General features: G+C 49.2%; 2 protein-coding genes across 2 annotated transcripts; both read right to left on the bottom strand.

Annotated features, from left to right (window-relative positions):
- Positions 1–575: 575 nt before the first annotated feature.
- Positions 576–2915, bottom strand: CHC_T00000235001 (hypothetical protein). Its single transcript, XM_005719224.1, has one exon. The coding sequence runs from the start codon at positions 2913–2915 to the stop codon at positions 576–578; it is 2340 nt and encodes a 779-aa protein (XP_005719281.1).
- Positions 2916–2985: 70 nt separating this feature from the next.
- On the bottom strand, positions 2986–5049 carry CHC_T00000236001 (hypothetical protein). The gene has a single exon (XM_005719225.1). It carries the CDS (start codon positions 5047–5049, stop codon positions 2986–2988), a length of 2064 nt encoding a protein of 687 aa, XP_005719282.1.
- Positions 5050–11951: the final 6902 nt, after the last annotated feature.

Raw genomic sequence — 11951 nt, forward strand, 5'->3', positions numbered from 1 at the left:
CATCGTGGTATCCAAATGCACTCCCGCCAGTCGGTAGATTAGTATCCAACCAACCCGCGCCCTCGAGGAACGTTTCTGTCCTTCCTCACCACTCGGCTGTGCGTCAGTACCCTAGCCCTTTTGAGTCGCGTGATGACCGCCGCGCTGGCTTTTCTAGACCCGCCGACCATCGTCACTCTCACCAGCTGCAACAGCAATTGCCCTCGTTTCGAGAACTCGAGGACTCGCTGCAACCCCCTCTAAACTTGAAGAAGAGGACTCGTCATTAAGGCCGCACTTCCAGGTTGCACTTTTCGTTTTTGCCGCTGCATCGCTCGCAAGTTTTGTCACTATTTTGTGTTGGACCCGTGATGTCTTTTGTTTGACGGGGCTCGCATTGGCCCTCTCTAGCAAAGTAGCAATACCCTACCTCTAAATACCGTCGAACTGTTTGGCCTTGGATCGTGTTGGTAAAAGCATGATTTCGATATCATGCAATTTTAATACCAACAAGCAGCGACTTTCTAAAAAATTTAGTTAGCTTTTGTTATCCCTATAGTGTGTCTGTTGTTTCCTTCCCTCAGGAAGGAAAACGTCTACCTCTCGTCTTCCATAATGTCCAGAGCCGTTCCTCGGCCATAAACGTCACGTTCCACGTAAGTGAAATCAGCTTCCACAGGCGGTAACGGCCCTGTTTGTCCAATCAACTTGGTTGCAACAACCCAAGTCGAGATGGTCGCGCCCAGAACAAGTACAAATATCACCACCGTCACTCCTGCGATCTCAGCAGCCGACAAGAAAATTCCTTCAAGTGAGAATAACCCGCCACTCCAATGTATTCTCGTTCCAACTGCAAGCACCCCAGTTGATGACATCTTCACTGTTGCTGTAATGTACTCAGTCTCCGACGTTGAAGCGGTATCGCCGACCGTTGTTGTTAAACCTGAGAAGATTGGGTTGTAGAGAGCCAGGGATGCTGGTTCCTGCCACTGTTTTGGCGGATGCAATCGAATACCGCGTGGTTGTTCTTCTTCCGGGATTGAAGTGCCGGTGTCTGAGAAGTTTCGCAGCATTGGCATCTCCACGGTGTAGCAGTTACTGATCGGAAGAGTGGCGTCTTCTACCGCGTTTCCGTTCAACTCAGCGATGACTGTTGTGACTAAACCATTTGAAAGCGTCACGTTTTTTCGGAGTTGAGACAAGTAGATGTAGTCTGGTGTCTTGGCCAGAGCAAAGTACAGTTTCTTGATCGAATTTTCAAAAATGCCCTTGCACCAAGAGAATCGAACCTCATCCACAGTATCTTCGTCGACTTTCAATTGATTCCCTTGTTCTGAGTTGCAGAAGTGCGCGAGCTTAATACTCACCGGACTCAGCCTGCCTTGAATGGGGTTAACGTAAGATTCAATTGCCGACTGATTTCTAGCCTGTCTCATCATGGCCCGTCTCAAGTTGAGCGATATTCGGGATGGGGAGCTCACCCCAGTTTGAACCTCTTCCACGCATCCGCAAGTGCATCTTTTCAAAACCGTGAGGACAACTTGGTTCTTCAAAACCTCGTAGATATCGAGCCAGATTTCGCGTACCTCCTTCCCGCTGTCCTGCATCTCGTGCAATAACCGGCGGCGAGAAGTTCCCTGCGAGTATGTCTCTAATACCAGCTCAGGAGTGAGGTCGTAGAAGTCGAGTAGTTCTTCTAGTACTTGTAGCGCGCCATTGTCAGGGACTCTGTCGATTGCGCTCACTGTGATGTTCACCAAATAGTAAAGCGTCTCCGTATCAAACGTGATTCCTAGGTCTGGTGTCAAGCTTGCCAGTGAGGCGGCCATGCGAACGTAGCCTGCGCTCTGAATAGGATTCGGGACGGCGTTTGCTGCGACTTGATTCATGCCCAGTGTGAAGTTTGCCAAGATCTCAGAGTCAAGGTCTGGGGACTGGCTCTCCCCGAGAGACACCACGTGTTTCACCATATCTGCACCAAGCTGTTGGTAAATTGCGTGATCGCCAGCAAGGAATGCCTGCTCAGCCTGCTCTCCAAATTGTGATAAATCAGTGATTGTCAATTCTTCCGAGACAACAATGCTTCCGCCCGTAGCGTTTGCAAGGAGGGTGTATCCCAGAGAGTCGTACACATCGCACCGCACCGCATATGTTCCTGCTGTTCCCAATCGGAATTGGACAACATTCTCGCCTTGGCAACCCCCCACACACATTTCAAAGCCGAAATCGTCTTTGAGCATGAAGAAAAATTTGAAGTCTCCATCATAGCTGGCATACGCGGATAAAACATAAGTGTCCTCTGTGGTTCCTGTGGGAGTAGCATAGTTACCCAGAATAATCCTTGGCTTTTCCACCGTCGTCAGTGATATTTTTTGCTCATTCACGGAGAAGCCGGTTCGGAAGGAAGAAACTAGGAATTCATATTGCGTATTTGGTGTCAGAACATTCGCCTTAAGACCGAGCGATAACCTTCCAGGCTCATCTCTTGCTCCAAAATATCCCGGCAAGTCCAACAGATTGCTGTCTGAGGCAAGCAACGTGAAAGTCTGAGACAACGGTGAAAGAAGCTCAAATTTCCATGTGGTTTCCTCAGTTGCAGATTCGGGGGTTATGATCACGTCCTCATAATACTTCACGCTTGTTTTGTCCAGCAAAACCGATTGATTGTTGAGAACGACGATCCCTTGTAGAGACTCATACGATTGCTCTGCTTCCTGGGCGAGAATCAATGTGCTTTGCACATCGTCTGAGACTCTCTCGATTTCATCATCCGTGGCGTTTACGGAAGTCTTAGATACTTGTAGGCCGTACTGGATATGGACGCGACTTGACGTGTTTTGAATTGAAGCCCAGCTCTCTGAAGAAACAGTGAACTCCTTGGCATCGATGTTTCCGTCAGCCAGCAGAGTGCTGTCGCATTCAACTGCATCGCTCATGGAGTCACTCCACGAATGAATGCAAGACCACTTGTATTGCAAGTCCGCAGCAGTATCTCCTTTCAATACATCAGGATCTCGGGATTGTGAACCAGAGAGAGTGAAACTTTCCCGTTTCTGATATCAGTTGAGATGCTTCTCCTCCATTAATCTGTGAGATCAAAGCGGCTGGATTTATGACTACCGTTGATGTGTCTATGCCCTTGATTGACGGCTGATCAGTGAAGTAGGCAGTCAGAGAAATGCCAAAGGATCCATATTCCATGACGGCTTGAGGAATATGAAATTCACGTCCCAACAACGTTGGGCTCGCTTGCTCTTCTGGTGCAGACTCGTTCTGATGGGAGAACACGTACGTTTCTCCTCGGAACACCCATTCGTACGTCATCTCTGTTGAGTTCACGATGATAACATTTCCTTGGCACCCAGGCAAATATAAGTCTGCAGGGATTGTGAGCGTGGTGTTCGGTCCAGAAATGGAGCGAGGTCTGGGGTTTTTGATACGCACGCCTATGTTTTGACTGCTTAACTGGGTGAGCACCAATGTTTTTGTGAATGAAAAAAAGTCTGTGTCCACTGTCAATGTGAGGGTATATGCGGCATTTTCTTCTGAAAAAACTGTGTAGGGGAGCAAGAGTACATCGGAATTTGTAACTATTCCCTTGGCGGATAGAATATCGGTCTCAGTGTCATTGGCAACTAGGGACCATCGGTAAGACGCGTTTTGCAAGCGTGCCCCTCTTGAAATTGATGCTTGATACAAGCTCTCCACGCATTGGCCCAACTCATAGTGGCCGTCAGAGTTGAAGGAACCACCGCTGGCATCGATTGATACTTGAGAGCCAACGTCTTCGTATGTGAACGTGACAGTGTTTGAAGTGATCGTCGTCGATGTACCATTTGAGGAAGTGGTCTCGATTGTTATCCAGATGTTGTACGTATATCCATTTCCAACTTCTTCCCGCGGAGGAGTAATAAACAAGATGGATGTGCTATTGTGTACAATAGTTGAGCTGTCAATCTTGGTGCTGCCAATATAAACGTTCGAATTGGAAAGGTCAAAAGCCTGAAACGTCCCTCCAAGAGTGATATCTGTGCCTCCCTCTTCAGTCCCTGAGTTGGGGGCGATCGATGTGATTTGCAAGGGAGCGTCATACGAAAACACAATCGAGTTGGACGAGCTGTTGCCAATGTGGACAGAGACATCATAGGCGTATACCGACTCGCTGGCAAAGAAACTCTGAGGTGGTGTGGTAAATACGATTACGGAAGAATTGGAGGCAGTAATCAAGTCGGAATCAATCTTCTCACCTCCAAAATAAATCCCGGTGCCGTCAATATCACTGGTGAAGTCGATAAATTGACCGACTAATGTAACCTGAGTCCCGCCTTCCACCGGCCCGGATGCAGGGGTGAGGGATTGGAGCAATATGCTTGGAATGTATGAAAACGTAATTCCGCTCGTAACTTGTGCTCCGATGCTCACGGTGACATTGACATCAAATTCAGTCCCTATCGACACCTTGGGGGGCAATGTGAAGGTAATGTTCTCCGGTCCAATAACAGTGATCAGTTCAGGATTGATGGGGTTGCCATCAAAAAGAACATCGACTGCTTCCGTATCAAAGCCTGGAAAGGTTCCAATGAGGGAGACAGTTATGCCGCCCTCCTCCGGGCCGGAGCTGGGCTGAATATCTATGACACTGAGCTGAGAAACAAAGGAGAATAAGAAGGAAGGATTGGTGGCGTCCACGACCGGGACTACTTGAGCGTCCGGCTTGGTGATGGTCAAATTCCATGGCAAATCAACGCCGGAACCAGCGGGCAAGGTAAAGGCAACAGAAATGGTTCCATTTCCAAACTGGGTGACGGCGGGGGTGTCGACGGTCGCGCTCTTGGCGCCATCCGCAAACAAGATAGAAAGGTCATAAGTCCAAGAGGTAGGGTCATCTTCTCCCTCAGCAACGTTGTCAATATACACGACGACTTGGTCCGTTCCTTGGGTGCCAAATGGCCCGGTCGGGGCAATAAGGGAAACAGCCGGGGCAAGTGTGCGATTGACCTGCACCTCAATAAAAGTGGTATAGCCATCAGCCTCGAGGTCACTCCCCTCCACAAGCTCATTCCATTCCATGAAGACAGTGAAGGAGGCATTCGCCTGGGCATTGAGATCCAATCCAAAGTGAGGCCTGCCATCAGGATCGAGGGCGAAGCCAGCGCCGCAGGCCTCCGGCAGGACGACGTCGGCAGCCTCGTAAACACCAGCCACAGGCAGACAGGACTGCGAGTAGTTCAAGGTCCCGTCCGCAGAGACGGTGGTGATGTTGAGGGTGTCCAGCGGAATGGCCAGCGAGTCGTTGGAAGATGTGCCGTCATAGTACTGCACGAAGACGCCGAGGTTAACATCTGTAGCGGCACCATCAGTGGAGACCTGGAGCGGAAAGTTGGGTCCGCCGACGAGGACGGCGGGGCCCGTCTGGGCGGGGGTGTAAAACGAGACGCCGACGACGACGAGGTTGGTTTGCTGCGAGTCGGCGAGCGGCTGGGCCGTGGAGGCGTTGAGGACCTGCAGGGCGAAGTCGGTGGTGCCGGCCCACTTGTTGAAGTCGATATCGACGGTGACGTTGTACAGGACGGGGGTGAGGGCGGTGTCCTCCGTGGCGACGACGTTGACGTTGACGTCCTCGGGGGCGAGGAGGTCGGGGTTGGCGATGAGCGGGCGGAAGCGGAAGTCTGCAAGGGAAGTGTTAGGCGGGGCGAGGAAGGAGTAGGAGAGGGAGAGGTCTGCCTCGGCGTTGACGAGGGCTGCGTACTGCGGGGAGTCTGGGCCGGGCAGGAAGGCGGGGGGCTCGTGGGAGAGGACGCCGTGCGGCGATTCAGGTGACGTATGGCGGGGTGCGGTGAGCCGGAGGGCATGACTCCCATTGACGGACCGCAAGGACAGACTGTCCATATCACAGTCTGTCCACAACAGTATTTAATGTATTTAATAGGAGCGACGGCGACGACGACGAGTAAAGCCACCCCATGAGGATTACGATTCATCACCCACGCGGACGATTCCACTCCCACAGCCGTACTTTCATCCTCTGGGGCCGTACGCGTGCGCTTCTCTAAAATTCAAATAAAATCTCGGACTACAGTATAAAATCTCCCTCTACAGTAAAAATGCAATTTTCCCTAAAAATATCCCACAGGGCGGGATCTGGGCGGGGGGTGTGAAACAATGTACAGTATGATATGGAGTGGGCGGGGGGTGCAGCGCGGGAATGCAGGCGCACGTTAACAAAATATGGTCCTCTCTTGACCTCTTCCGTTTAATGTTTCAATCTCATTACTGAACTAAGTATCCTTCTTTGCTGGGGCCTCTCGCCCCTAGGCCAGGCTGTCTATAGCCTCGGAGGTGCCTCGCGCACCTCACAAGAATCCAGGTACATAGCTCAGGCTCAGGTGAGCATTGTTGTCGCCGCGCATTACAGCTATATCATTTGTCACCCCTCCTCGGCGCAACGATCTCTGCGATTGTCGCGAGACTCGAACTCACGACATTAATTTGCAATATATCCTTTTCAACCACTACACCACAGTGGCTAGCATGTGTTTCAATTTTCTTTCAATTTTCCAAAACGTTTCACACGTGTATCATTTGGCCCGGTACCTGGCCTCCACTCACAGTGTCAGGTATAAATAGGAATAATTTTCGTCGCACAGTCACCAACTTGACGGCGTCTTTCGGGGCGTGCATACCTGGAAGCGGGTATGGAATTGAGTGGGTCCACGCGTGCAGTGTGGGCTAGAAGGGTTGCCCGGCCTCGGTCGTAATTCCTCGGTTGGTGAAGCAGCGCAGCGCACGGCGAGAGGCACTTCCCATCTTGGGGCTCCACGGTTAGACGTCTGTTTTTGCATCTTTTGACCTCTTTATTGTGCTATTTGCTCGCGCCTCTCACGCGCAGCAATTCTTTTCTCCATTAATACTTTGGATGCCTCCCGCATCTTGAACACCTCACGTGTTTTACATAAGCAAGTTTTGCAGTGACCTTGCTTCTTGAACATATTCCAAATACTTTTGTTTTCAGTTTTCCTTTTCGGTGATGCACAAAAGCGTCCTTAATTTCTGCAGTGTTCGGTAGTCCACGGGTTTGGTTAATATGTCCGCGAGCTGCGCAGTAGTAGGGACATGGTATAGCGAGATGATTTTCTTGAAGACGAGGTTCTTAGTGTGGTGATACTTCACATTGATGTGTTTGTTGCGCGAAGAAATTTGTTCCACGGAAGCCATGGATATGGCTGCAGTGTTGTCGGACATTACTCTCGTAGCTCTAAGTTGAGGTGTCTTTCCCAGAAGTTCACTCAGCTCTGAAATCATTCGGCGTGTCCATGTAACTTCCTTTCCGCAATGCGACATTGCAATATATTCAGCCTCAGCGGAGGAAAGGGCAACAACGGTTTGTTTTTGACTTTTCCAAACCACAGGTGCACAGTTAAGTGTAATAACTACTCCAGATGTGGAGTGTCTTGTGTCTTTGCATCCCGCCCAGTCGGCATCTACGAAGGCAACAAGTGAATCATCATCAAAACGATTTCCTCTAGAATACAGTATCCCAAAGTTTCTTGTTCCGCAAATGTACCTTAGTACCCTGCGAAGTAAAATGTAGTGCCTTTCAGTTGGGTCATGTACATGACGAGCGAGAGCGCATACGGCAAACGAGATATCGGGACGAGTACACACGGCAAGATATAATAGTTCACCTATTGTGGAACGATATCTTGTATGTTCCGCGGACGAAAGGCGCCTATCCGATGTATGTGCTTTGCTGAGATCTGCATTGGTCGGAAGTGGGGTCCAGACCCCGTTGGCATGCTCTAGTCCATGTCTGGTTAATAGACCAGCTGTGTATCGCGTTTGCGAGATGATTATCCCATGAGGCTTCTGAGAAATTTCCCATCCAATGAACGACTGTAGGGAACCGAAGAACTTGACGTCAAAAGTTGCTTTTAGGTTACGTTTCAGAGTATCCAAGAGCTTCATTGAGTTGGTTGCAAACTTCATATCGTCTACGACAACCACGACTACAATAAATTCATTTTCTTCTTGTAAGTAGAAAACGCGGGGGTCAGCAGCAGATTGCCTGAATCCCCACCTCAGGAACATTTGAGCTACCATCGATCCCCAAATACGGCCGGCTTGTTTTAAACCGTACATAGATTTTTGAAGAACACATACATGGTTTGGCATTGCTTCTTTTCCAGAGGAATCTGTAGGTTGTTCCATTATAACTTCAAAGTCAATGTCGCCATATAGATATGCGTTCGCCACATCCCCTCCTTCGAGGAGAAGGTCACAAGCGGAGGCAAAAGCAAAAATAATACGAATTGCGTCATGTGATGCAACAGGAGCATATAGAGAATCCGGATCGTACTCGAAACGAGGATCTTGTAGGTCCCCGCGAACGACGCAACGTGCCTTATGGAGAAAATCGACACCATCTTTGTCGATAGGCTTTAAGCGAAATATCCACGTGTAGGGCAATGGTTGATGTTGCGATGTGCGCAATATGTAGCGCCACGTCCGCCTTTTTACCAAAGCAGTGTACTCCCTGTCAATGGCTTGGCACCATAATGGACAAGTGACGGCTTCTGAGAATGAGCGCGGGACTTCAGAATTCGACAGTCTGGACTTGCGGCCAAAGTGAGATGATGAGATAAAAAGTGGTTCACGAAAAACGACGAAGGCTTGGATAAGCATATCTTCAGCAATTCCATCATCTCCCTTTTGACTTTCCAATTCACTCTGTCGCGCAATACCGTCCAGGAGAGAATGAACCCCGGGTAGCCTGTCTGTGGTGTATTGGCGGAAATCCCTGGTTCGCGTGATGATGACGCGATTCACTTCGGGAACAAAAATCCGGTATAGGCTTTCTTCGCTTTGAAGACCCACGAAGTGGCCATGATGTGCTCTTGCACTTAACTTTCTGTCCGATGATGTCGGTGATTTGTAGATAAATGCGAAACCAGGTTGTCCAAAAGGAGGGAGGCTGCCGTAATCGATTCGTGTCCTCGAATCCCATATGAGAATGGGGAGTTTTCCTTGGATTCTCTCAGATGGTAACCTGTTTCTGAGCCAGTTACCGTGAGACATTGCTTCTGCCCAGAGGGATTTGGGTAACTTTGAATCAATAAGCAGAACACGAGAACGCATTCCAAGCTCTTGCATGAATCTTTCCGCAAGACCATTACTCTGCGGTGCATATGGAGGGCTATACTCTAGCCTTATTCCATTATGCCTGCCGTATATCTTGAGTTCGTTAGAGACGTTCTCACCAGCTCCATCTAGTCTAGCATTAATGAGACGGTATCCGGACGCATTTTCGGCACGAGCTTTGTACTCCATGAGGCGTTGTGTTACTTCAGACTTTTCAGAAAGAAAATATACATTTGACTTTGCCGTGAAGTCGTCAACTATGCCGAGAGCATAACTACTACCTCCAATTGATGTGGGATTAATTGGTCCAAGAATATCAAGATGGACTAATTCCAGCGGAAAAGACACTGACCTTAGACTGGGTAGAATCGTTGCTCGTTTTGCTTTTCCCAGCGAGCACGGAACACAGAGTATGTGATCCAATGTACCTCGCGGAAAAGTTGGGACGCTTGGAAATTGTTCAGAAAGTTGGAGATATCGAGCAGAGTTTGGATGTCCCAATTTTGAATGCCATTCTAGCGCATAGTTGGGAAGAGAATAGTCAACACGGGACGAAGATGCGATTTTTGCATGACATAATGTGCAAGATGAAAGAGGAAGCGTTGAACTCGCACCTTGAGGTGCGGTGGTTTGAGAGGCTGTATTTTGATTTTGGATTCTCATCTTGTATAGTCCCTCACTTGCCTTCACGTAGAAAATGGTTCTGTTTGTGGAGCGGGTCGTAAGAACACATGTGCTGTAGTTGTTAACAGCAGGTGGATCCCGAGTAAACAAGACGTTAAAGTTGTCAGACAGTTGTCCGACTGATAGAATGTTGGCAGAGAATTTTGGAGTGTGGAATGCGTCGATGTACATCCCTCCGTTGAGAGGAATATAAACAGTCCCCTTTCCTACGATAATGGAGACTCCTGACGCAGATAGCACATCCTCAACAGCGACCTTTTCATAAACTATGAAGGAAGCTCTTGAATGAAAAAAGTGGTGCGAACCGCCTGAATCAATTAGGGCATCCGATGACTTTTCCTCATTGCAGGCTGCTACTGAGCTGCGAAATTTTATACCAGCCATGAAACCGAATGAACGATCACGGTTAGATGGATTTGAAAGAGGCGGTAGCGGAGATATTGAGTTGTTCGACGCATATTGAGTGGATAATTGGTTGCCACGACCTGCATTTTCGACACCGTTGTGAGGACCAGATGGTGTGGTTTGGTGTTGAGCCTGTGCCCATGGTGTTTGCGGAGTAGGGTGAAAATTGAAATTACGGTACCCTCTTGTGTCTCCGTAACCTCCCCGGTTACGCAAATTTCCACGACCTCTTCGAGTACGATAGCGTCCTTGTCCTCGAAAGAATGAACCCCTTTTCGAGAAGGGTTGGTAACCGACTTGTTTGTGCCAGCAGTCAGAAGCGTAATGCCCAAGCTTGCCGCACACATAGCAAGGACCCTTTTTCTTCTTTCCAATACCTCCTTGTGAAGATATGAGTTGCGTTCCTGAATTGACCGCCGAAGCAGCTGTAGGATTAGTAGTCCCTCTTGGCAAGTTTCGCTTGCGCCTCGAGATTTCTCCTTCCACTGCAACAATAAGCTTGTCAAAAGACATACCAACAGAGTTTGTGACCATTGCGAAGGGCTCGAACGACTCGGGTAGAGTTCTTATTAGCTTTGAGGCCTTGTCATCAACCCTTTTATCGTAAGACTCCAATTTCCCGATTATATCATTGAACTTCTCGAGATGGCGTTCCCAACTCTCGCCATCCTTGAATGAAAGGTTTTCCAGTTCATGTTGCAAATTGATGATGAGTTGGGCATTGGAGGTAGTATGCAATTTTGCTAAAGAATCCCAAAGTTCTTTTGCAGTCTTGTTATCGTCATCGATGAGTTCGGCAAGCTGAGCAAGAGGTCCTGTTCCAAGACTTAACACAATCGCACTCTTCGCCTTCACCATGGCCTCGAGCCATTTCTTCCTCGTGGCAGTAGATGCATCCTCGGCAATTTCTGAAAACCCTAGCAGTTCAATGTCGTTGCGCCGAATAAAGGCATACAAACGGCGACGCCAGTGTAGATAGTCTTTCGCGCTGTTAAGCTTCGGAAGCCTCGTAACTGAGTCGTGATCTGTTCCGGAAGACATATTCACGGTCGACTCACTAAATGTTTTAATTGTTGAGAAAAACGCTTTTTGCTCATGCGATGCTACCATAACAAAATATGGTCCTCTCTTGACCTCTTCCGTTTAATGTTTCAATCTCATTACTGAACTAAGTATCCTTCTTTGCTGGGGCCTCTCGCCCCTAGGCCAGGCTGTCTATAGCCTCGGAGGTGCCTCGCGCACCTCACAAGAATCCAGGTACATAGCTCAGGCTCAGGTGAGCATTGTTGTCGCCGCGCATTACAGCTATATCATTTGTCACACGTGGCCCGGTTGGGGCCGCGCGTCGTTGACAAGGATACGTCATCGTGTACGAGGCGGCGGCGCGCCTGTGAGGCTTGATTGATGGATGATGATGATTTCATTTGGCCCATTACAGTACATTTGCCTGTAATGGGCCAAATGAAAACATCAATCAAGCCTCAAGTACTAAATTACTTTCGCCCTGCCTTCTATCTCCCCATGTAACCGCCCTGTGAGGCAGTAGTCAAAAGATTATTCTTCGATGTGCCACGCGTGCGCCGCAGCCTCTTCGCCCGCCACCCCACACGCGCACACGTGGCACACGCCGGCCACGTGTGCCCCTGTGCCCGCAACACTTCCGCCCCCTCCCCCCCGCCGGATGGCGCACAACAAGTTGAACGATTCGTGCACTCATCTGGCTCACTGACATACACACTGACTTT

This window comes from Chondrus crispus, genomic scaffold (genome assembly GCF_000350225.1).
Source record: "Chondrus crispus Stackhouse genomic scaffold, scaffold_472, whole genome shotgun sequence".
Taxonomy (NCBI): Eukaryota; Rhodophyta; class Florideophyceae; order Gigartinales; family Gigartinaceae; genus Chondrus; species Chondrus crispus.